Source organism: Pinus tabuliformis, chromosome J, assembly GCF_031772625.1.
Source record: "Pinus tabuliformis cultivar Carrire ecotype Pingquan chromosome J, CPIR1, whole genome shotgun sequence".
NCBI classification, from domain to species: domain Eukaryota; kingdom Viridiplantae; phylum Streptophyta; class Pinopsida; order Pinales; family Pinaceae; genus Pinus; species Pinus tabuliformis.
The window spans coordinates 1,126,720,616-1,126,747,795 of NC_142295.1; the positions used below are offsets into that span (position 1 = coordinate 1,126,720,616).

Here is a 27,180-nt window from a genome sequence, read left to right on the forward strand (position 1 = left end):
ATGATCACCATAAATTGTAATAGGCAATACCAATGCTCACATTCTTCACTATAACATCGGATATGTTGACATCCTTCGCATAATTTCCCATGTCCAGGTTTGTTTTTATTCTTAGGCCTCTCCTTGAGTTGAAAATATGAATATCTTAAGCATGGACACCTTTGATGCCATACATTTCACCACATCAGCGCATAGGTTAGTCACTCAACACACCAGTGCACAGGTTATCGACTCAACACACTGGTTCACTACAATATCTCCTCCGTTGCATGCACAAGAAGTGACTAGAGATATGATCATAGCTCTCCTCTTAAACTACTAGCTTTGGTGATATTTCTACCTCACTGTGACTGTGGCCCCGTTTTTTACTTCAAACATGTAGGCTCACACCACCTACATGCAACATCAGCATGCTGGTTCACACCATCCCAGACTAGCTCATATGCTGGTACACACAATGAGACATGGCTCACACCCAAATGGCCGACATACTACAAGTAGGGGATCTCTCATACTTATTACACGCAGGTAGTCTCTTAGGTTGACTCTCCAGCCTCTGTCAATGCCACACGCATGTCATCTCTTGCCTCTCCAAATCAATTCCATGCAAATCGCCTCTCCAAATTAATGCCACACATATATATACACAAAGATCAGTTACATCTATAGACAAATCATAAACCATTCATATGTCAATGTCGGTTCTTCAGCTCTACACCCAGATCGGAAACCATTCATACTTTAATACCAATTTGAAAATGGAAGATAAAACTTAATGAATGAACCTACAACTCACAAGTGAGACGAGCTACATGTGGAGGTTTCCAAAATAACACTATCAATTCCTCATTGATTAAACGATCAAAGATACATGCATTTACATGATTACATTCAGTTATGGAAATCAAACAAACTCCTGTAAAATAAGATTTAAGTCCCAAATAAAAACAAAATAAAAAAATCCTAACAAATACTTTCTCCATTATTTCCAAATTCATTTATGTAATTAATTTCAGTCTACCTCCTCAACAGTTTGAAAAACAATACCCCATGTAAAAATTAATTGATGTAAACCTCAAGTATTATTTCAATCCACTATATCATTTATTTAATTGGTTTTAGTCCACCTCCTCAACAGTTTGAACCCCAAAAATTCTAACCAATAAAAATTAAACCCCATATAAAAATTAATTGACATAAATCTCATGTATTTTTTAAATCCACTTTTTCAATAACATGAATGTGAATGGGGACATTTGAAGACACTATCTGGTCTCCATGCCACAAATATGACCTTAAAAATACATTTCATGTGATGCAACATTCACACTGGACCCTGTCTTGACTTTCCAAGTCTATTTGTGTTCTTAATATATATATATACAAGTCAAGACTAGGTCCAAGCTCTAGTGCAATAAATACAACCTTCACAATACATTGCATGTGATGAAACATTAACATTGTCCTGTTTGTCACCGAGATTGTGCCGCGTCTTGACTTCCCCAGGACTTCTACTCACATTCTTAAAATATAGACAAGATAAGATGAGCTCTTAAAATATGGACAAGAATATACACTGAGATGAAGTTCATGAAATATGTAAAAGTTTTTTTTGATCTAGTGAACCTCATGGCTCAAACATAACTCCATGCTTAATAGGCACCCAAGTTCTCACAAAAGGGAATAGAAACTTCATGTTGGAAAGGATTCAAAGATATTTTTATGTTTTAGGTAAAGCCATAATTTATTTACCAAATTTATACACGTTATACAATTATATTATAGTAATATCTAATGACAATAGAAGCATCGAGCATAGTAGCAACTGGATATTTAAATAACCTAAAATTTTCTTAGCTATCACAATAATATTTTAAATTATCATCTCGTGAATTATACACCTTTTAGAAATCATGGCATTCCACTAGCATGGAGTGGAGTCTATTATCCTTGAAAACAAAAAGAAAGTATCTTTATGATTTAAATGTAAGGAAAGAAAGAAAGTTGCCAATTAGCATTTACGTCCATTTATAGCCTTTAACTTGGAGAAGAAAAGTGCTTTTGATATGGTGCATCTGCCATACTTGATAGTTTCAAGTAGCATACATAGCTATCATGTGAGAGATGATATATTTCATGCAATTTTCTATGCAATGGAATACAACGACTAAACTTGAAAGATATTACTCTTGTTGGATCTTTCTATCCTACCTATAAATTAGGTTTGCAAACTAACCCTTCTCATCATACTTGAAAGTTCAAACAATGCTTCAAAAAAATTACCTTATAAGTTTTGTTATGGAAAATTGTACACGATGGCACAAAACTGTCTTAAAATTGAGCACATTGATTTGGAAAAAAATAATAACGGCTTAAACAAATGAATATGCATGATTCCACAACCATATTCAAGCTTGTCAACTCTTTCTAAAATACGATACAAAAGAAATAATTGAGTAAAATATTCCAACATAATAAAATTACCAATGGATTTTCTGATATAAACTTGATTTCCTTGACTAGTCCCTCCAGATAGGAGCAATGGTCAACCTAGTTATCATTGATAAAAAAAATTAGAGAAGAAAATTTTTGTCTATCCTTTTATTGACTAGATGTAACAATGAAATTCAATTCACTTTACATAGTACAAATTGAATAGGGGCATAAGTGTTCATCTTAGTAGGGGAAGAACAGTCTAGTTGAAATAAAGATCATTTATACAATATTGGTTACAAGGAGAAGGGAGCATTGGATATAACAATGAAATTAATTGTGAAAGTCAGTAGACAACTAGAATACTATTGAGAGTGTTATAAAATTCCATTTCATTGACCACAGTATAAAAATCTCCGCAAAATGTATAAATAATGGGATCCATGAATTGGGTCTACAACTCATTAAATAACAAAATCAAATACATGTAGATTACAAATTGGCTTCATTTTAAACAACCTTAAATGTTATACTAACATAGGAAGGATAACATACTAGCGAATCATGAGGGATTTGAGGTTGAATTTGTGTACATTTTTCAAGATACACTGACTCCAAGAATCCTCCCACGTTATGAAAAGATCCAGAATGGCTCTGATGTAACATTAAACTGAACGATTGATAAGAAAATATATTTGAAGGGAGAATTTTGAATTCCTTCTACGGAACCTATGGTTTTGATTTCATCACTGATAATGCCCTTAAATGTTATCCTTTGTATATCTCGAAGAGGATTTGGATCATATCTATCATCTGGATGATCACCATAAAGCTTAATAGGCAATACCAACACTCACATTCTTCATTATAACATTGGACATGTAGAATCGTTAGCACAACTTCGCCTATCCGGGGTTGTTTTTATTCTTAGTCCTCTCCTTGACTTGAAAATATGAATATCTTGAGCATGGAAACCTTTGATGTTGCCATACATTTCATTGCCCAAAGAAAGACTAGAATTTTCATGTGTTTTTCCAATCACACAACAGATAATCACATTTTGGTGCAAGTTTTACTAAACAATAGATGTGTTGGTCCCTTAGCTCAGCACTGGTTAACACACGACATGCAGATCAACTCACCACACTAGCACGCAGGCCAGTCACTGAACGCACCAGCGTGCAAGTTATCCATTCACCATACTGGTTCAAAATTAATCGCTCCTACGTTGCATGCACAACAAGAGACTAGAGATATGATTTTATTGCTCCTCCTAACTACTAGCTTTGGTGATATTTCGACCTACACCAACTGTGGCCTCATTTTTTATTTCAAACACATAGGCTCACACAACCTACATGAAACATCAATAGGCTGGCTCACATTGTCTCACACTCAATCATAAGTTGGTGCACACAAAAAGACATGGCTCACACCCAAAGGGCCGACATACTACATGCATGAGATCACTCTGACATATTACACACAGGTCGACTCTCGAGCCTCCGCCAATGCCACATGAAATTTGGCTCTTGCCTCTCTAGATCAATGCCATGCAAATCGCCTCTACAATTAATGCCGTGCAGATCTACGCAGATGAAGTTCATGAAATCTTTAAAACCTTATTCTGATCTGAAAAAGCTCATGGCTCAAACATACCTCCATGCTTAATATGCACCAAGTTCTCAGCAAAGGGAATAGAAACTTTATGCTGGAAAGGATTCAAAGGTATTTTTATGTTTTATGTAAAGCATAATTTGTTTACCATATTTATACAAGCTATACAATTATATTATAGTAATATCTGATGACAATAAAAGCATCCAGGATAGTAATAATTGGAAAATTAAACAACCTGCGATTTCTCAGCTATCACCAGATAATTTTAAATCAGCATCTCGTGAATCACACATTTTAGAAAGCATGGCATTACACGAGCATGGAGTGAAGTCTATCATCCTTGAAAACAAAAAGAAGGTACCTTCTATGAGTTAAATGTAGGGAAAGAAAGAAAGCTCCCAAATTTCATTTAAGTCAATTTATAGCCTTTTACTTGGATAAGAAAAGTTATTTTGATATGGTCCATCTTCCATACTTGATAGTTGGAAGTAGCATATGTAGCTATCATGTGAGAGATGATATATTTCATGAATTTTAATACAACGACTAAAATAGAAAGACATTACTCATGTTGGATCTTTCTATCCTAACTATAAATTAGGTTTGCAAACTAACCCTTCCAATCATACTTGAAAGTTCAAACAATGCTTCAAAAAATTAACTTATAGGTTTTGAAATTATGGAAAATTGTACATGATGGCACAAAATTGTCTTAAAATTGAGCACATTGATTTGAAAAAAAAATTGAATGACTTAAACAAATGAATATGTATGACTCCACAACCATATTCAAGCTTGTCAAGCCTTGCTAAAAGACGACATAAAAGAAATAATTGAGTAAAATATTACAACATAAGAAAATTACCAATGGATTGTATGATATGAACTCGTTTTCCTTGACTAGTCCTTGCAGATAGGAGCAATGATCAACCTAGTTATCATTGATAAAAAAAATTAGAGAAGAAAATGAATGTCTATCCTTTTATTGACTAGATGTAACAGGAACTTCAATGCGCTTTAGAGAGTACAAATTGAATATGGACATAAGTGTTCATATTAGTAGGGGAAGAACAATCTAGTTGAAATAAAGATCATTTATATAATATTGGTTACAAGGAGGAGGAAGCATTGGATATAACAATCAAAATAATTGTGAAATTCGGTAGATAACTAGAATGCTATCGAGAGTGGTATAAACTTCCATTTCACTAGCCACAGTACAAAAATATCCACAAAATGTATAAATATGGGATTCCTGAATAGGGTCTACAACTCATTAAAAAACAAAATCAAATACAAGTAGATTACAAATTGGCTTTATTTTAAACGACCTTAAATGTGCTACTAACTGAGAAGGATAATATACTAGCGAGTCATGAGGGATTTGAGGATGAAGTTGTGTACATGGTTCAAGATACACTGACTCTAAGAATCCTCTCGTGTATGAAAAGGTCCAGAAAGGCTCAAAAGTAACATTAAATTGAATGATTGATAAAAAAAAATATTTGAAGGGAGCATTTTGAATGCCTTCTACGGAACCTATGGTTTTTATTTCATCGCTGAAAATGCCCTTAAATTTCATCCTTTGTATATATAGAAGATCATTTGGATTATATCTATCATCAGGATAATCACCATAAAGCCCAATAGGTAATACCAACGCTCACATTCTTCACTATAACATTGGATATGTTGACATCCTTAACAAAATTTCCTTGTCCGGGATTGTTTTTATTCTAAGTCCTCTCCTTGAGTTGAAAATACGAAGATCTTGAGCATGGACACCTTTGACATTACCAGACACTTCGTTTCCTAAAGCAAGACTACAACTTGTATGTGTTTGACCAATCACATAACAGATAATCACACTTTAGTGCACGTTTCACTAAATGATAGATGCATTGATCCCTTAGCTCAGAGTTGTTCAACGCACCACATGTAGGTCAACTCACCACACTAGCACGTAGGTCAGTCGCTCAACACACCAGTGCACAGGTTAGCCACTCAACATACTAGTTCATTGCAATCTATCCTTCATTGCATGCACAACAAGGGACTAGAGATATTATCATAGGTCTCCTCATAACTATTATATTTGGTGATATTTCGGCCTACACTGTGACTACGGACCCATTTTTTACTTGAAACATGCGGGTTTACATAGCCTTCATTTTGCATCAACATGTTGGCTCACATCGTCTCACACTAGCTCATACATTGGTACACACAACGAGACATGGCTCATATCCAAAGGGCCGACATACTGCATGCATGATATCGCTTAGATCTATTATACACAGGTAGTCGCTCAATTCGACTCTCAAGCCTCTGTCAATTCCACATGCAATTCATATATTGCCTCTCTAGATCAATGCCACACAGATCGCCTCTCCAATTAATTGCACGTAGATCTACACAGATGAAGTTCACGAAATATTTAAAACCTTATTTTGATCTGGTGAAGCTCATGGCTGAAATATACCTCCATGCTTAATAGGCACTCAAGTTCTCAAGAAAGGGAATAGAAACTTCATGCTGGAAAGGATTCAAAGGTATTTTTATGTTTTAGGTAAAGCCATAATTTGTTTACCAAATTCACACACACTATACAATTATATTATAGTCATATCTGATGACAATAGAAGCATCGAGCATAGTAGCAACTAGATATTTAAATAACCTAAAATTTTCTTAGCTATCACAATAAGATTTTAAATTATCATCTCGTGAATTATACACCTTTTAGAAATCATGGCATTCCACCAGCATGGATTGGAGTCTATTATCCTTGAAAACAAAAAGAAGGTATCTTTATGATTTAAATGTAAGGAAAGAAAGAAAGCTTCCAAGTAGCATTTATGTCCATTTATAGCGTTTAACTTGGAGAAGAAAAGTTTTTTTGATATGGTGCATCTGCCATACTTGATAGTTTCAAGTAGCATACATAGCTATCATGTGAGAGATGATATATTTCATGCAATTTTCTATGCAATGGAATACAATGAATAAACTTGAAAGATATTACTCTTGTTGGATCTTTCTATCCTAACTATAAATTAGGTTTGCAAACTAACCCTTCTTATCATACTTGAAATTTCAAACAATGCTTCAAAAAAATTACCTCCTAGGTTTTGAAATTGTGGAAAATTGTACATGATGGCACAAAATTGTCTTAAAATTGAGCACATTGATTTGAAAAAAAAATGTATAGCTTAAACAAATGAATATGGAAGAATCCACAATTGTATTCAAGCTTGTTATCTCTTACTAAAAGATGACAGGAAATAAATAATTGAGTAAAAGATTCCAAGATAAGAAAATTACCAATGGCTTTTCTGATATGAACTCGATTTCCTTTACTGGTCCCAACACATAGGAGAAATGATCAAGCAAGCTATCATTGATCACAAATTTTAGAGAAGAAAATGAATGTCTAGCCTTTTATTGACTACATGTAATAGGAACTTCAAAGAACATTACATAGTACAAATTGAATAGGGACATAAGTGTTCATCTTAGCAAGGGAAGAACAATCTAGTTGAAATAAAGATCATTTATATGATATTGGTTATAAGGAGGAGGAAGCATTGGATATAACAATGAAAATAGTTGTGAAAGTTGGTAGACAACTAGAATACTATTGACCGTGGTATAAACATCCATTTCATTGACAACAATACAAAAATCTGAACAAAATGTATAAATAATGGGATTCCTAAATTGGGCCTACAACTCATGAAAGAACAAAATCAAATACAAGTAGATTAGAAATTGGATTTATTCTAAACGGCCTTAAGTGTGCTACTAACATAAGAAGGATAACATACTAGCGAGTCATGAGGGAATTTGAGTTGAAGTTGTGTACATGGTTCTGACACACTAACTCCAAGAATCCTCCCACATATGAACAGTTCCAGAAAGGATTTGATGTAACATTGAACTAAATGATTGATAAGAAAATATATTTGAAGGAGCATTTTGAATGCCTTCTACAGAACCTACGGTTTTGATTTCATCATTGACAATGCACTTAAATGTTATCCTTTGTATGTCTGGAAGAGTATTTGGATCATATCTATCATCAGGATGATCACCATAAATCGCAATAGGCAATACCAATGCTCACATTCTTCATTATAACATTGTATATATAGACATCATTAACATAATTCCCCTTGTCTGGGGTTGTTTTTATTCTCGAGCCTCTCCTTGAGGTGAAAATACGAAGATCTTGAGCATGGACACCTTTGATGCCAGACATTTCACTGCCCAAAGCAAGACTAGAACTTGTATGTGTTTGTCCAATCACAAAACAGATAATCACACTTTGGCCCACATTTCAATGTGATGGTCCCTTAGCTCAGCGCTGATCAATGCACCACATGCAGGTCAACTCACCACATTAGCATGCAGGTCAGTCGCTCAACACACCAGTGCGCAGGTTATCCACTCAACACATTGGTTCACTGCAATCTCTCCTCTTTTGCATGCACAACAAGTGACTAGCGATTTGATCATAGCTCTCCTCCTAAATTACTAGCTTTGGCGATATTCGACCTACAGTGTGACTTCGGCCCCCTTTTTTACTTCAAACATGCAAGCTCACACCACCTACATGAAACATCATACACTGGTACACACAACGAGACATGGTTCACACCCAAACGGCCGACATACTACACGCAGGTAGTCTCTCAGGTTGACTCTCCAGCGTCTGTCAATGCCACACGCATTTCAGCTCTTGCCTCTCCAGATCAATGCCATGCCGATCACCTCTCCAAATTACTGCCACACGTAGATCTACACAAAGATCAGTTACATCTTCGAACAAATCATAAACCATTCATATGTCAATATCGGTTCTTCAAATCTACACCCAGATCGGAAACCATTCACGCTCTGATACCAATTTGAAAATGGAAAACAAAACTTGATGAATGAACCTGCAACTCACAGGTGAGACAAGCTACATGTGGAGGCTACCAAAATAACACTATCAATTCCTCATTGATTAAACAATCAAAGATACATGCATTTATATGATTACATTAAGTTGAGGAGATCAAACAAACTCCTGCAAAATAAGATCTAACTCCTAAATAAAAACAAAATCAAAAGAGCCTAACAAATACTTTCTCCATTATTTCTAAATTCATTTATTTAATTAATTTCAGTCTACCTCCTCAAGAGTTTGAACAATAATACCTCATATAAATATTAATTGATGTAAAACTCATGTATTATTTCAATCCACTGTATCATTTATATTTAATTAGTTCTGGTCCACCTCCTCAACCATTTGGACAACAGTTTATCAAAAAGATTCTAACTAATAAAAATTAAACCCCATATAAAATTTAATTGATTTGATGTAAATATCATGTATTATTTGAATCCACTTTTTCATTAACATGAATGTGAAGGCGATTCCTAAATCCACCTCTATAGAAAAGTTAATACTCCGTCCTTACACTCACCTGACAGGAGCTTGACGTCACCGGGACCATTGATCATGGACATGCATCCATGCATCCATCTCTCCTCACCCAATTCCGGCGGTGCGTGTTCCTGCCCGCCTCCAGCGCCGGTGTTCCTGCCCGAGTTGCCCAACGGTTCAGCGTAATCAATGCAAGTAGTGCGCTCCGATGCACTGATAGTAATCACGGCATTAATGTTATTCAAATAATGAGCCCATTTGAATTCAAATTCAAATTTGAATTTAAGCGCCCAAAATTCAGCGCTCATCTATATTTCAGCAACCACATTCGAATTTCTTTAGAGCTTCGTCAACCGGAAAAATCGCACATCTATATCTCCCGCGGTCATTTCAAATATTTTCAAAAAGGCCGGCCCGCTCTTTTGCATATTGATTCTCTATTCAGTTTTGTTTTGTCAATGAAGTTGCAGACGATAGAATATCATGACCTCGCCCTTCAAATTCGGTCTTCCAAAGATAAAACTCAAGAGCAGACAATGAACGAAGCAATGAAGGCTCTGTTTTGGCTATCAAATTTAGGAATCCGTAGTGAAGATCACCAAGAAATAAAATAATGAAATCCCAAGGACCAGGAGAAAAAGAGAGTAAAAATAATTCTTAACCTAGTTCTTCCCCATCAAATTTAGGAATCTGTAATAAAGATGGCCAAGAAATACAATAATGTCCAATAAATAATATTAACTATCCATGATTCAGTGGCTGCAGATGGTTTTGATTTTGTCTTTACAGCAGGTAATGAGTATCAAGTCTGGTCCGAAGGCAGAGGCATTTTTGTCAGAATTCTGTAAACTCGTGGAAGGAACCATTTCCATGCCTATAAATCTTCCTGGTACCAGCTACAAACGTGGTTTCGAGTAACATTGAACTAAATGATTGATAAGAAAATATATTTGAAGGAGCATTTTGAATTCCTTCTACAGAACCTATGATTTTGATTTCATCATTGACAATGCGCTTAAATGTTATCCTTTGTATGTCTGGAAGAGTATTTGGATCATATCTATCATCAGGATGATCACCGTAAATCGCAATAGGCAATACCAATGCTCACATTCTTCATTATAACATTGTATATATAGACATCATTAACATAATTCCCCTTGTCTGGGGTTGTTTTTATTCTCGAGCCTCTCCTTGAGGTGAAAATACAAAGATCTTGAGCATGGACACCTTTGATGCCAGACATTTCACTGCCCAAAGCAAGACTAGAACTTGTATGTGTTTGTCCAATCACAAAACAGATAATCACACTTTGGCCCACATTTCACTAAATGATAGATGTGATGGTCCCTTAGCTCAGCGCTGGTCAATGCACCACATGCAGGTCAACTCACCACATTAGCATGCAGGTCAGTCGCTCAACACACCAGTGCGCAGGTTATCCACTCAACACATTGGTTCACTGCAATCTCTCCTCTTTTGCATGCACAACAAGTGACTAGCGATCTGATCATAGCTCTCCTCCTAAATTACTAGCTTTGGCGATATTCGACCTACAGTGTGACTTTGGCCCCCTTTTTTACTTCAAACATGCAAGCTCACACCACCTACATGAAACATCAACATGCTGGCTCACACTGTCTTAGACTAGCTCATACACTGGTACACACAACGAGACATGGCTCACACCCAAAGGGCCGACATACTACACGCAGGTAGTCTCTCAGGTTGACTCTCCAGCGTCTGTCAATGCCACACGCATTTCAGCTCTTGCCTCTCCAGATCAATGCCATGCCGATCACCTCTCCAAATTACTGCCACACATAGATCTACACAAAGATCAGTTACATCTTCGAACAAATCATAAACCATTCATATGTCAATATCGGTTCTTCAAATCTACACCCAGATCGGAAACCATTCACGCTCTGATACCAATTTGAAAATGGAAAACAAAACTTGATGAATGAACCTGCAACTCACAGGTGAGACAAGCTACATGTGGAGGCTACCAAAATAACACTATCAATTCCTCATTGATTAAACAATCAAAGATACATGCATTTATATGATTACATTAAGTTGAGGAGATCAAACAAACTCCTGCAAAATAAGATCTAACTCCTAACTAAAAACAAAATCAAAAGAGCCTAACAAATACTTTCTCCATTATTTCTAAATTCATTTATTTAATTAATTTCAGTCTACCTCCTCAAGAGTTTGAACAATAATACCTCGTATAAATATTAATTGATGTAAAACTCATGTATTATTTCAATCCACTGTATCATTTATATTTAATTAGTTCTGGTCCACCTCCTCAACCATTTGGACAACAGTTTATCAAAAAGATTCTAACCAATAAAAATTAAACCCCATATAAAATTTAATTGATTTGATGTAAATATCATGTATTATTTGAATCCACTTTTTCATTAACATGAATGTGAAGGCGATTCCTAAATCCACCTCTATAGAAAAGTTAATGCTCCGTCCTTACACTCACCTGACAGGAGCTTGACGTCACCGGGACCATTGATCATGGGCATGCATCCATGCATCCATCTCTCCTCACCCAGTTCCGGCGATGCGTGTTCCTGCCCGCCTCCAGCGCCGGTGTTCCTGCCCGAGTTGCCCAACGGTTCAGCGTAATCAATGCAAGTAGTGCGCTCCGATGCACTGATAGTAATCACGGCATTAATGTTATTCAAATAATGAGCCCATTTGAATTCAAATTCAAATTTGAATTTAAGCGCCCAAAATTCAGCGCTCATCTATATTTCAGCAACCACATTCGAATTTCTTCAGAGCTTCGTCAACCCGAAAAATCACACATCTGTATCTCCCGCGGTCATTTCAAATATTTTCAAAAAGGCCAGCCCGCTCTTTTGCATATTGATTCTCTGTTCAGTTTTGTTTTGTCAATGAAGTTGCAGACGATAGAATATCATGACCTCGCCCTTCAAATTCGGTCTTCCAGAGATAAAACTCAAGAGCAGACAATGAACGAAGCAATGAAGGCTCTGTTTTGGCTATCAAATTTAGGAATCCGCAGTGAAGATCGCCAAGAAATAAAATAATGAAATCCCAAGGACCAGGAGAAAAAGAGAGTAAAAATAATTGTTAACCTAGTTCTTCCCCATCAAATTTAGGAATCTGTAATAAAGATGGCCAAGAAATACAATAATGTCCAATAAATAATAATAACTATCCATGATTCGGTGGCTGCAGATGGTTTTGCTTTTGTCTTTACAGCAGGTAATGAGTATCAAGTCTGGTCCGAAGGCAGAGGCATTTTTGTCAGAATTCTGTAAACTCGTGGAAGGAACCATTTCCATGCCTATAAATCTTCCTGGTACCAGCTACAAACGTGGTTTCCAGGTATGTAAATCACCCCCAAAAACCAGTAATGCGTTTCTACACACCAGAGTTTGGCAAATGCTGTGAACCCTAAACTAGAATATGCATTAGTGGTGAACGTTTTAGGTGGATTTTCTGGAAACTTGAAGAATAATCAATCACCCGTACTGCTCATTATGTGCAGGCAAGGGAAAATATCCTGAGAATGTTGAGAGAAGTGCTCAAGGAAAGGAGGGCTTCCATGGACACTTATAATGATATGATTGCAATGCTTCTCAATGACAAAGAAGAAGAAGCAGATGGCGCATCTGCTAATTGCAAGCTCACAGATGAACAGATCTTCGATTTACTAATATCTATTATCAATGCTGGCTACGAAACAGTTTCCACCACAACCATGATGGCTGTCAAGTATCTCCATGACAGTCCCGAGGCTCTCCGAGAGCTTAGAGTGAGTTTAATATAATATAAATATAAATCTGTCCATATCTCTCAGATCTAAGGCTTTTGTTCTGAATATATACATAAACCTGACTGTCTGCTTGCAGGAAGAACACCTAGCAATTCAGAGGAGAAAAAATCCGGGCGAAACTGTCAATTGGGATGACTACAAGTCTATGAAGTTTACTCAGAGTGTATGTGAATCATCATAAACCAGATTTGTTTCCAGAGGGGTTTTAGGGGGCAAAATTTGATACTAGACTATTTTGTTAGGATATATTATATTCTTTCATTTGGTTTAAAAGTTTTTTTGTTAGGTATAATATTTAAATTTTTAAAAAATGCCTTTGCTTAAATATAATATATACATTTTAGTTTTTTCTTTTTTGTTCGTCAAAAACTTTTATCTGTGTTAGCAAGAAATGAATTGATATTTTAATCTCCAAGAGATTAAAAATAGTTTATGGTATTATTAGTTTTTTATTTTTAGTTTTTTGTAATTCAGTCTTTTTCTTATTCAAATTGATGATGAGCTGACCCAACTTTCCAACAATCTCCTTGCCAAAAAGACAATGCCAATGCCAAGAAACCAGTGCTAACATATTACCATAACTTTATATATTGCCATAATTTTTCTCTGATGTCTTTGAATGCATCACATTCCAAAATGAAATGTTTTTCTGATTCTATTGCCAAATATTTTTCTGATTCTATTGCCCCAGACCTGCAAAATATACACACTGATTCTCTTAATTTTTTTAGACAAGTAATATATGAAATGCTATTTGAATAATTTTTCAAATCAAAATAGTAATCCAAAATATTATAAATAAACCTCATGTTTAAATCCTTAAAATTTTTTAGTGAAAAATACCTTCACTGAAATTTGATTAACAGATTTTGATTGCTTACTTCATTGTTTCTTAAGAAGCTTTCATTGATTGCAGGTGATATATGAAACGCTGAGACTTGCAACTGTTGTAAATGGGGTTTTGAGAAAAACAACTCAAGATATGGAAATGAAAGTTTCATGATTCCCTAAGGATGGAAAATTTATGTTTACATGACAGAAGCCCATCACGATAATTTTCTCCATCCAGACTTCTCCTCATTTAACCCATGGCGATGGCAGGTGCGTATGTAGTTGTTGCATTTAAATCCAATGATATAGAGTAGTCACACAGGGCTAATATGCATAGCTCTATTCAGGTAAAGAACGGTGACTCCGTCATGTATTTCACGGCTTTCGGAGGAGGAAGCAGGCTGTGCCCAGGCAAGGAATTGGGTTTAGTTCAGATATCCATGTTTCTCCACCATTTTGTCACTCGCTACAGGTAATAATCTATTCCACAGCATTTATTATTGTTATCCCATAATGCCCATTTGATAAATCTGGTAACTCTCGTCTCTTCGGTATAAATTTTATTATTGACAGATGGGAGGAGTTCGGGGGAGATGAAATTTTGAAATTTCCCAGGGTTGTGGCTCCTAAAGGACTTCGCATCAAAGTATCAGAGTACTGAATCAATGAAGAGTACTGAATCAATGAAAATGCCAGAGTGCATCAACCATAGGGTTGTTTCTCTCACATATACTAAATGTCATGTATAGAGTATCTAAGTTTATGTTTAACCTCCATGTATATCTTCTCTTGAAGAAAGAGTAACTATCATCAAATACATATGATTACATGGATCAATTTTGAAGAGATTATTCTACCTTGTGATGTGAAACAATTTAAAACTGTTGATAAAATGAGATATTTTTTTCCTTGTAATAGAGTTTTCTAAAGAGCCATGTTTTTTTTTTTTTTTCTAGTTAAGACTAACCTAAGTACCCACGGGGGATTTGAACCGGTTACCTATCACAAGGAGTGCCTTAACAACACACCCATTCACCGTCAATCCAAAGCCCCGTGGGCTTCTAAAGAACCATGTTTAATTAATAGCTATAATCAAATTAAAGGGATTTGGAAACCACAAGTTACATCGAAAATGGAAAATAAATAAAAAACGGCCCACCAAAATGAGATTATTCTTCATAATAGTTAAAATCAAATTAATGGGAATTGGAAAATGAAAAGTTAAAATGGAAACTAAATTGAAAACTGCCCCTAAAATGAGATTATTCCTTGTAATGAGATTATTCTTCATAATATTTAAAATCAAACAAGTGAGAATTGGAAACCTGAAAAATTAAATTGAAAATTGCCTTAAAAATGAGATGATTCTATCTTGCTATGAGATTTAAGACTAGATTTTAAAACCAGATTGAAAACTCTTTGTAAAATGAGATTACTCTTTCTTGTTATAAGATTTGATTATTGGATCTTGTAATAAGATTTGGAATGAGTTTTTTAAACCAAATTGATTTTTTTTTTAAAGAAATTATTTTTCACTGTAATAAGATTTGTAATAAATTTTTTTAATTAAACATATTTAATTAATGGTTAAAATTATATTTAGACATTTGAAAATCTGTATAAGGAAATTAAAACCAAATTGAAATTTACTCCAAAAAATGAGATTATTCTTTTTTATCTGAAATTTTATTAAGCAGATTATTCTTCTTAGTAATAAATTTTCTATTTAGCTAAGTATGTTTGATTAGTGATTGAAATTAAATTAGAAAAATTAAAAAATTGAAAATTATAACACAAAATTAGATTATTATTTTTTGTAATGATATTTTTAATTATATTCAAATAATGATTAAAATAAAGTTAATAGTGATTGGAAATTAAACATTCAAATTAAATGGAAACCAAATTGAAAACTACCCATAAAATGAGATTATTTTTCTTTGTAATAAAATTGCTAATAAAATTTTTAATCAAGTATATTTAACAAATAATAAAATTAAATGAATAAAAATTAAAAATCTACAAATTAAATGAGAACCAATTAAAACTAACAAAACATTAATACTATTTTTTTAATCATAAAATATGTTTAATTAATATTCAAAGCCAAATAAGAATTAGAAACTCGCCAAAATTTGAACCATGGTTGATATTTCACTTCTTACTCAGTGAATCAATTTTATCAATCTATCTTCCATTATTTTCTCAAATTCCAAATTCTACCTTATGACCATAAAACATGGTACTGGTTGGTAATAATAATTAGAAAATGCATAGTTATCCATATGTTAGGATAAGCATGTTTTCTTTTATATTAGTATGCATAAACTTCTCTGATATTTTTTGTGTTGTAGTATTATACTTTTTAATTATAGTATTAGTGGTTTAATTTAAATATATAATTAGATTATTATTTTAAATATATATATATTGTTCATTGGAAACTAATCATCCAGATTAAATGGAAACCAAATTAAAAACTGCCTATAAAACGAGATTTTTTTTCTTTATAATAGGATTTCTAATAAAATTGTAATTAAACATTTCTACAAATGAATAAAACTAAATTAAAAACTACCCAAATATTAATATTGTTCTTTCTAATAATGTAACTAAGTCATGAAATATGTTATGAGGTTAAATAAGTAAGAATTAGAAACCTACAAATTAGATAAAACTATTCAAAATTTGAGCAATGGCTTATATTTCACTTCTTCTGCCAATCATTGTTACCATTCCACCTTTCATTAATATCTCTAATTCCAAATTCCAACTTTATGGCCATAAAAAATGGTGTTGGTTGATAATTGTAATTATAAAATGCAATGCTACCCACATACTTTTGTTAATTGTTGTATGATTATTCAACAATTACAATAATTGCAAGGAGTTTGAACTATGCATGACGTGTTGCAAGCTCAAATCTCTTTGTTGAAGAAAGACACTATCCACTCTTCCTCCCATTCTGTGCAATCTCTTGGTCCTTTAATTATGGTCTTTGTTTGATTTGTTATTTCTTTTCTCTAATTCCTAAGTGTACATGATGTTTCACAATACATCCTTCTTTGTACTCCTTTGTATTGTACTCATATATGAGGTTGGAATTAATACATTTGTAGAATCTAGTTGTGCACAATGATGATTTGTCCTACTATGTAGATATTGTGTAACATGTGTTTCAAGTGATTTTCATGTGATAATTTTCCATCGATTAACATATCGAATGATGGATTTTTGATTCTGCTAGCCAACAATGGAAACACCAAGAAAGAGTTTGAGAAAGGGATAAAAAACTAGCTCTAAACAGGCACCGAGATCATGAAGTTGGTTTAACAACAAGGTTCATACCACAATGTCGGTGAGGGATGGATAATTTTATAAATGAATCGAATTTCAATAAATTGAGGCATATCTAAATACAATATGAAGTGATGGTATCAAGTGTTTCGACTGACATGGATATTTTTTTAAGGTTTCTGAAAATCTTATCTCTTAAACATTTGAAGTTATTCGTTTTTCAATCTCAACTCAAAAACTTTGTTGAAGATGCATTCTCTTGTATCTATTGTCGACATCATGCTAATTGGCAAAGAGAACCATTGAGAGTGGTCCAAAAATATTAGGCATACCTTTATTTTTAATGGCTTATGGTAAGACATATGTGAAGGAGAGGAGGACAATGCACCTACCAAGCTCACATCAAACAAAGATCTCGGCATTTGGGAGAACAAAGAAAACAAATCTTATGCCCTAATCGTTAGTTGTGTAAGTGAAGAGGTGAGTCATCATATAGTTTTAATTACAAATTATTATGGTTCTTTGAAGAAGTTGAAAGATTTATATGAGTCACACTCTGAATTTGAGATTGTTCAATTGATGGTCAAACTCTTTAACCTTGATTTGAAAGACGATAACTCCTTGGCTCTAGCCTTTGAAATTAGATCCATTAGGCATAATGTAGATGTCACTGGAACGAAGATGGGCATTCGTCTCACAACCTTTTTTAATGCCTTCTATCTTACATATTCTCACTATCTTGAATCCCCTCATTCTAGTGAGCAACTCAAGTCCATTAATTTTGACACCTTGGTGGAGAAGTTTACATAATGAGAGAGCTTTTGGGAAGAGGAAGACAACAACTCAATCCCATGAAGAAGTAGTGTAAGGGAAGAATCACTCACATGGAAAATATTGCCACTTCATTAATACACCGAAAATTGGCACTCTTGGTCTGTGCTGGGTCGGTCATAAACATACATATATACATCGACTCCTTTAACTGTAAATCCCAAGAAGCTGAGGAGAGGCCTTTCTCCTTTTCTAATGTTCGGTTGATTTTTATTCTTGGTTCTGTCCAAGACGACGATTCTTCTGAATCATTGGTCTCTCAATTTTTTAGCGGTGAATTGAAATGTACACAAAAATTTCAACATGTTAAGACCCGTCGTTGTTATGAACCACCTGCAGTGATGGTTCAGTGTGGAAAGTTCATGTATCTTCATCGTATACGTGCAAATTCAATATACAGAAATTGCGCATATACGGAAACTGGGCATATACGAAGACATGCGCATGTCTTCTGTATATGCCCAGTTTCCATATATGCGCACATCTTCCGTATACGCACAGTTTCCATATATGCGCAATTTATGTATATGGAATTTGTGCATATACAATGTAGAAGCATAAACGAAGATGTGTACAAATTCCATATACAGAAATTGCGCATATACGGAAACTGGGCATATACGGAAGATGTGCACCGTTTCCGTATATGCGCACATCTTCCATATATGCACAGTTTCCGTATATGCGCAATTTATGTATATGGAATTTACGCATATACGATGCAGAATGTCTTCCGTATATGCCCAGTTTCCGTATATGCGCACATCTTCCGTAAATGCACAGTTTCTGTATATGCCAAATTTCTGTATATGGAATTTGTACACATCTTCGTTTATGCTTCTACATCGTATATGCACAAATTCCATATACATAAATTGCGCATATACGGAAACTGTGCATATACAGAAGATGTGCGCATATACGGAAGATGTGCGCATATACGGAAACTGGGCATATACGGAAGACATGCCCATGTCTTCCGTATATCCCTAACTTTCCTGTATGTGCATACCTTCCGTATGTGCACGTCGTTCATGTATCTGCATCGTATACGCGCAAATTCAATATACAGAAATTGCGCATATACGGAAACTGTGCATATACGGAAGACACGCGCATATCTTCCGTATATGCCAAATTTCCGTATATGCCCAATTTCTATATATGGAATTTGCGCATCTGCGATGCAGATACACGAACGACGTGCATATACGGAAGGTATGCACATACAGGAAAGTTAGGGATATACGGAAGACATGGGCATGTCTTCCGTATATGCCCAGTTTCTGTATATGCGCACATCTTCCGTATATGCACAGTTTCCGTATATGCGCAATTTCTGTATATGGAATTTGTACACATCTTCGTTTATGTTATAGAAACTGCGTATATAGGGAAACTGTGCATATACGGAAGATGTCCGCATTTCCAGCACACCACCTTTACAAGTTTTCCTGGAGATTTAGATCTCCCACTCGATGACTTATTTTTGTTTTTGTTCTGGGACCGTCCTCGTACAGACAAGGCATCACCATACTGGCCCTCCATATTTTTTCGACTCATCTCCTCCATCAGCAAGGATGAGACTATTTCATCAAATTGCAAGGCAGTTGTATTGCTACCTATTGCAATAATCAGACTATCCCACGAATCTGGTAGAGAACACAACAAACTGATTCACTTATCTTCATCTGAAATTTTGATATCAACAAATAATCACGGACTTACCACAATATTAAATGCATTCAGATGCTCTGTCAGCGAGTCTCCATCTTTCATCCTCAGGTTAAATAGCTTTTTCTGCAGGAGCAGTTTATTCACCAGAGACTTAGATTGGTACAAAGTCCCTAACTTGTCCCACAAAGTCTTCATCATAGCTTCCCCAGATACATGTATAAAAATGAATCTGAGATGCACAATCGTATTGTGCTCTTTGCCTTTTGATCCAACTTCTTCCATTCTTCATCAGACAGTCCCATTGGTTTAGTACCCAGATCTATTGTGATCCACTAGTCTTTATCCACCAATAGATCATCCATCTTGAGTTTCCATTACTCAAAACTATGACCATTAAATTTCTCGATCTTTATCTTTCCACTGCTCGCCATCTTCTTTCGCCACTAGAATCGATCTCGCAGATTTCCCATTGAACAAGGTCTACCACAAGACCGAGCGAAACCCCTTAGCAATAAATGCATCTCCTTGAAGCCAAAACATCTATGATACCAAATGTAGGTTCTAACCCCGTATAGAAATTACCTGCATATGATTCTAGAACACAAAAAATAAACAATGCGAGAGCATAACACATAAAAAACATATACACAAATATTTTCCCTTTGATCCCAAAATCGGGACTACCAGTTTGATTTTTCAGTATGTTCCTTTCAATGTTACAATACATATTTATACATGCCGAAGCATCCAATGCCATGGACCGAAAAGCATCACGTCCAAAACCATGGACCAAAAACTATCACGTCCAAAACCATGTGCGAAAAATCATGCACAAAACCATAGGTAGGTCTGCCCAACCTAATATAGGGTTAACTGCACCCCTCAAACCCCGTGTGACTCCCCCCGCTATGCAATCGGCGCAACGAAGGGGGGGCTCCACCCCCCTTCTAACCACTCGGTTAACTACATGGGCTAGTCGTGGAAAGAATATAACACAACCCAACAAATGACCCCTAGTGGCATGGGATAAGTTGTGTAAACCAAAGATGCATGGTGGCCTAGGACTGAAAAATCTTGAGTTGTTATCTCATGCCCTTAGTGCAAAATATTGGTTGTGATGGCTACACGGAGGACAAGAGATATGGAAGCAACTTTGGGCGTGAAAATACAGGGTTACGGGTTGGAAATATCCATTGTAATACCATCATAGCCGACCAAATGACTCCTCGATCTGGAATCGAGCAAAAGACCACCAGGGCCTCATTCGAGATCACAAGTTCTGGGAACTTAAGAATGGAAGCAAGGCCAAATTTGGAAAGAGGCTTGGATACAACACCCTATATTGGCTCAAGACCTTACCCTCGAATATCTCCAAGCATTTACCTCCCAGTTAGGGGTGGTTCGCGTTAAGGACTTCTAGGAGGACCCATTTCCAGGGTCAAAATGGAGGGAATGAAAATCTTCAGCTCACTGGCCAACCCATGACCCACCTCTAGACTAGATCCAAGACCCTAGATCCAATTATCTTCCTCCTCCACCAAGTCAACCTTTCAATATAGTTCGGAAACCTTCAATAGTCTCTTCTCGTCCAATATCTATGACCCAACAAAAACCCAAAATTTCAGCCCCTAGCAACTCAGAATTTCAGCCCAACTTCAGCACTGCAATTTTTTCCCCTCCAATAGCTCAAAAACTCCACACGTAACAGAGAGAGAGATAATTTCAAATTCTTATTCTTGAGAGAGATATCCTTCTCCTTCGCTATCGATTTCTTGGGAGGCTAACCCAATCCTCAAATATTATTTCAGCAGGGTTCCATAGGATAGAAAGGCCTCTAGCACTGCCTCTAGCATCTTGAGTCACTACTTCATAATGGGGTTTGTAGCTCTTCAGTATTTCCTTAAGCTTTAATTCAGTAATCTTGGTTTCTTGGATCACCATAATACTCAACTTATATCTTCTGAGTCTGTCCTTCAAATACCTTTGTTTGCCCATTTTGTTGAGGCCGCTTACATTCTAAGATGTAATTATCATTTCAAGGGTTTGTTAAGTTGGTGGAAGATCGCTGACAATGACACCACCCTTCCAAAGTTTACCAATGTTTCTCCTACCATCTGGATGGATTCACTCAGGTTTTTCCTTTCTCACTTCTTCCTTCCTTTCCCTTGTGGTCCTTGTTCCAGTCCTTGTTCCAGAACTTGGCTTGCTTGGGATCCCAAATGCTCCAATTGGTCAGTGGTTGTCATTATTTGCTTGGATTTGTATTGTTGAAAGGTATCTTTGTAGAGTTGCTTCCGATCCTCCAAGATGAATCACTAATCTAGATGTCGTCATTCATTCAATAATCTTTTCATTACTTGTTCTTCTCTTCTAAGATCCTCCTTTTGGCTTTCGATCTCCATGTTGGCTTGATCCACTGTTTGTATGGTGACTTCTCTTTCCTGGGGTTGCTCTTCCTCTTTTCTTTTAGTGGTGTTCCCACCCTTCTAAGGGGTTGGGTGGTGTTCCAAACCCGTATTTCCATTAAGGATTTCCACACCCTCCTCTTCCTCCTAAAGAATGTCATATCAATTATGGTTTCGTAAACCTTTACCGCTTGGAGACTGGTTGGAATTTTTTTGGTTCCTTTCATTTCGTTTCTTTCTTTGAACTTCCTAGAAACCCTATGTGTCTTCTTTTTCTTTGGTCTAGCCATTTGCGTTGGGTGATTCTTGAGGTTTGAACTGGTTCAGAGGGCATTCATGAAACATGTGCCCATACTCGTGGCATCTATGACATCTAAAAGGTATATGCTCATAGTCCAAGGGCTATTACCAAAACTCTTCATCGTATTCAAGCTCTATGCATTTAGGTAATGGCTCTGTTATATTCATGTAGACACAGATCCGAGCATAAGAGGTATACCTTCCCTTTCACGTGGAATCTGCAACCTTGAAAAAGTTTCCAATGGAGTTTCCAATCCCTTATAAAATCTCTAGATCCTAGAAGTCGTCGGGTAGGGAGAATATCGGAACCAAACAGGCGTTACTAAGAGTTTCTCCTTATTAGGGTTATAACATTCTTCCCAGTGTCCCATAAAGAGACTTGCATTGTTAAAAACATATGGACCATCTTCGAAAACTCTTTTCTTATCCTCCAGATTGGTGAAAATCACTGTAAAAAAGCCTTTAGCCCCCAGCTTCGGCTCAATATGGCCTTTTGGCTGCCATTTTTTTCTGGATCCATTTGACCAAGTCCCTTTCTGTTGGCCAAACCCCAATAAATTTACATATTAGGCATGGTATTTCATATACTTCCTGTAAGTCTCCAATTTGTTGTTGGGTATGAAAAATCTCATTTTTTTGGCAGTTTGTGGAAGATACTGCCCTCGCAAGTGCGATTTCCATTAGTAGAACAATCTAAACCAGTGACTGTCATTGACACTCACAACCTCATTGCAAATGATCCCAAGCTTGCACCACGATACCTTGATGTACAAGAACAAGCAGTCACTCATTTTGAATACATGCTAAGATTACTAGGAGATGACAGCCAACAAGCCTGCCAAAGGAGATGGAACACCTTACCTTACAGCCTAAAGATCAAAGAATTCATTCTCCTGATAGAATTAGGGATGCACTAGAGAGAGTCCCAATGTATAAGCACACATTATAGAGACTCAAGGTCAACTGGATTGGATTAAAAATTGGCCTACATTGCTTTTAGGTATGTTATATGGGAGAAAGGAAGAAGAAGAAAGAAAGAAGTGGGAAGTGGGAAGTAATAGAGAGGAATGTGGGGTTTTATCCACAAGAGGAGAAGACTACAACAAAATCTTGGAATGTTAGGGAGGCCACCAAAGAAATGAAAGACATGGACATAGATTGAGTTGCTCAGAGGATGAGCAACATTTTTAGTAGGGGTGTGATGATGGGGCTCATCAATGAGTAAATTATATGGAACTTAATGCACCTCCAACTTACTAAAATCAACTTCTCTCATCATTCTTTACATGTTTTAATTATGTTTTGCTTAATAAGGAGAGTAAAGATGAGATGTCATGTCTAGTGGTCTAATGTGCATTGATTGTAGTTTTGGAGTAAATTTTGGTTAATTAAAGTGCAGGAACTTGAATGGGGATAAGCAAGAGGGATTCTAGGAGACATGATCTTCCTCCTTAACTCCTCACTCACCAGAAGATTCCTCAATCAAATCTCATCAACTTGGAGTTGTAAGCAACCGAGTCATGAAGTTCATTGCCAGCCAAGCCAGTGATAGTTGAAGGCCAGTTGATCTTGAGATTGGAGCCAAGGCTCCCTAAATTTAAGGAATTTGTTGGTAAATTCAGCTGTATAAATTGAGAGACCTAAGACGTCATTAAGATTTAAGGAATTTGTTCAAGATAGCTAAGAAGTTTTCTAGTTGAAGCATTGTAACCAAGAACTCTTATGTATTTATGATTTCTTTAATGAAAATGAGTAACATTCCCTTGATCTAGCACTGAGTTGACACAGAGAGCTGAAGCTCTTGGGTTAGGGCTCAACCTTAGTAGCAAAGGTTACTTTGTTGTATATGTATGCTTAGGTTAGGTTCATAGTTAGAGTTACACTGATTTTGGTGTTGTTAATTTGCAAGCATCGGTAGATTTAATTAGTTTGCTTCCATTTGTGGATAGTTCTAACAGTAGCATTGTAGTGATAAGAATATATTCCAAAAAGGCTGACAACAAGTGGTTTTCACCTCATTTCTCCCTTTTAGGGATCATGGTTTGAGGAACACTTCACATACAGCCCAAAAAGACAGAATTCTTGCTTTTTGTGTAATTTAGGGTTTTCTTGCTAATTTGGTCATTATCTTGCAGTTTCATAGATAAGTTGCAATTGGTATTTTATGATCTCTTAAGTTTTTCACTGCTTTCATCTCTCTTTCATATTGGTTCCAAGCATTTCCGTGCATGAGCTTAGTAAGTAAATGGTGATAACTCTGTTTTCTTTTACTTGAATACACTTTCTTGTTTTTGATGAGTTTATATATGAATTCCAAGAATGATGTTTGTTGTTGCAGGAGTTTCTAAATTGCAGGGAGACCTCATCTCAGCAACCTTAGCCAAGCCATATCCACCCATGATTTCCAAAAGTCACTAAGGTCTCAATTCAAATTCTTATCTTATGAGGAAAACTTGCCATCTCCATAGAGAAAATCCAACCATCTTAAAGCTTTGGCTTGAGTTCTAAGTAAGTGCCTACCACTCCCATGCCTTATTTCCACCTTATTCACGTTTTCCAAGCTCCACCCCACCTTCTAGACCACTCCATAAGATTTCAGCCTGTTCCTATAGTAAAACAAGGAATCCTATAGGTGAACTAGTACTTCTCATAGACATCCTGTAGGAAGACATGTAGTAGCCTGTTTAGAGCCCGAATCGAGAAAAATCATCACTAAAAGCCTAGATTAGGTCCCTACTTGCCCTCCAAGTCATTTAAACCATTATACTCTTTTTCCTTCACACCTGTCTCCCCTGCCAAAGAACCAAGAAAGATTAGCATTTACATTTTTCAAGCAAAAATATAAAAAGAAAAAGTTCTTTTATATTTATTCTTGCACACAACGGGTAGCACTCTTTAGATCAAATTTCATGCTTAGACTAGTTAAAACCTCACATATGTTAAAATATGGTTCTTTTGCAAGGAAAGTATGTTAGCAAGTAGATAGAGGATTTCATGTTGTTTTGCAAGCATTTCTTTCAGTCTTTCTTTCATGCAATAGACAACATTTCTTTTCTTCCAATTAGGGTAAGTTTCCCTTCTCCAAATTGGTAATCAGACTTCTTCTAGTCAATAGAAGGTTGGTTTGAGAAACCCTAGTGGTCTATCACCCTAACTCAACAGTGACAAATAGTAGACCAGTTACATCTATTTGTGTATACAGCACTGCCACCTCCAAGTTTGTACGAACCCCGGGTTGATGAAGTAAAGTTGGTAGCCCCAGGAGTTGTAGCGTCCTTGCTGCAATAATGGTGCTCATCAGGGCCCCAAGAACTGGAGGGCCTTTGTTGGTGCTGCCATGATTGCCTGTCGTCGTTGCTCCTTGACTACTTGTTTCCCCAGCAGCTACGTTTCAGTAGGAGGGGATCTCTCGCCCCCCTCGTAGGTGTACTCATGCCTCTAACAGAAGGCCAAAGTGAGGTAGGTACAGGTGAAGGAATCGCCCCTGCTGAGGGATTGTTGTAGAGGCGTCAGGGCTTTCATACCAAAATCCTAGCCGATCACATAAACTTCTCGATATTTTTCCAAGTGTTAATTTTGATCCTTACCAATTCACTATGATTAAAAAAAAATCATACAACTAATTATACCACTCTATAAATGAGTATAATCTCATAATATTTTTTTAAAATGGTTTGAATTTAACATTTTTAAACATGTAAATCATATGAAAACATTTTTGAGTTAATTATAAAAAAACAAATTGTCATTTTATGATCTAAATTTCACAATATAAGTGTTTGATTTAATTGTGAGTGAAGTGGATAACTATTTTCCAGCTTAAACTTAATGGATAATTACACTTCGAAAAAATAGAATCAAATTCTTATTACTAAGAATTTACATAGAGCTACTAACAACAATTATTTAAACTATTTTTCTAAACTATATTGAAAAATGACAATTAAATCATTACAACTAACATATATATAAAATGAGTTAATTATTAAAAAAATATATTATTAATTTTAAAACAAAAATCATTATTAATCACAAATATTGCTTTGGAAATTTTTTATATGGTATAAAATTAAGATAATTATATAAAATAAATGTTCAACAAAGATGTTGATAGATATTATAATAAAATCAAATTCTTAGTAACTCAATTAACAATAATTAATTAAATTAATTTTCTAAATTATATTGAAAAATAATTGCTTAAAAAGTTTAATCATTAAAATTAATTATACTATGCATATATAAAATGTCAATTATTAAAAATTATAAAAAATATTATTAATCCTAACATAAAAAAACATTATTAATTACAAATTTTATTTTGAAAATTTTATATGTGATATAAAATTAAGATAATTATATAAAATAAATGGTCAATAAAAGTTGATAAACATTTAAACATGATCTTATGATACATTTCAATTTTTTTTAATGAGAACCTCACCTAATAGTGTCGAGAGAATTGAACTTATGATGCACAGAACTAAGCTAAGCCTCAAAGCTCATGATACATATCA

General features: G+C 35.4%; 1 protein-coding gene across 1 annotated transcript; it reads left to right on the forward strand.

The window, feature by feature from the left end:
- The first annotated feature begins 12,442 nt into the window (after positions 1–12,442).
- Positions 12,443–14,814, forward strand: LOC149231037 (cytochrome P450 85A1-like). Its single transcript, XM_089376183.1, is given in 7 exon segments — positions 12,443–12,871; positions 13,035–13,301; positions 13,399–13,485; positions 14,239–14,314; positions 14,317–14,423; positions 14,501–14,625; positions 14,727–14,814. Coding segments are annotated over 7 exon segments (918 nt in total). The 5' UTR covers positions 12,443–12,703.
- Positions 14,815–27,180: the final 12,366 nt, after the last annotated feature.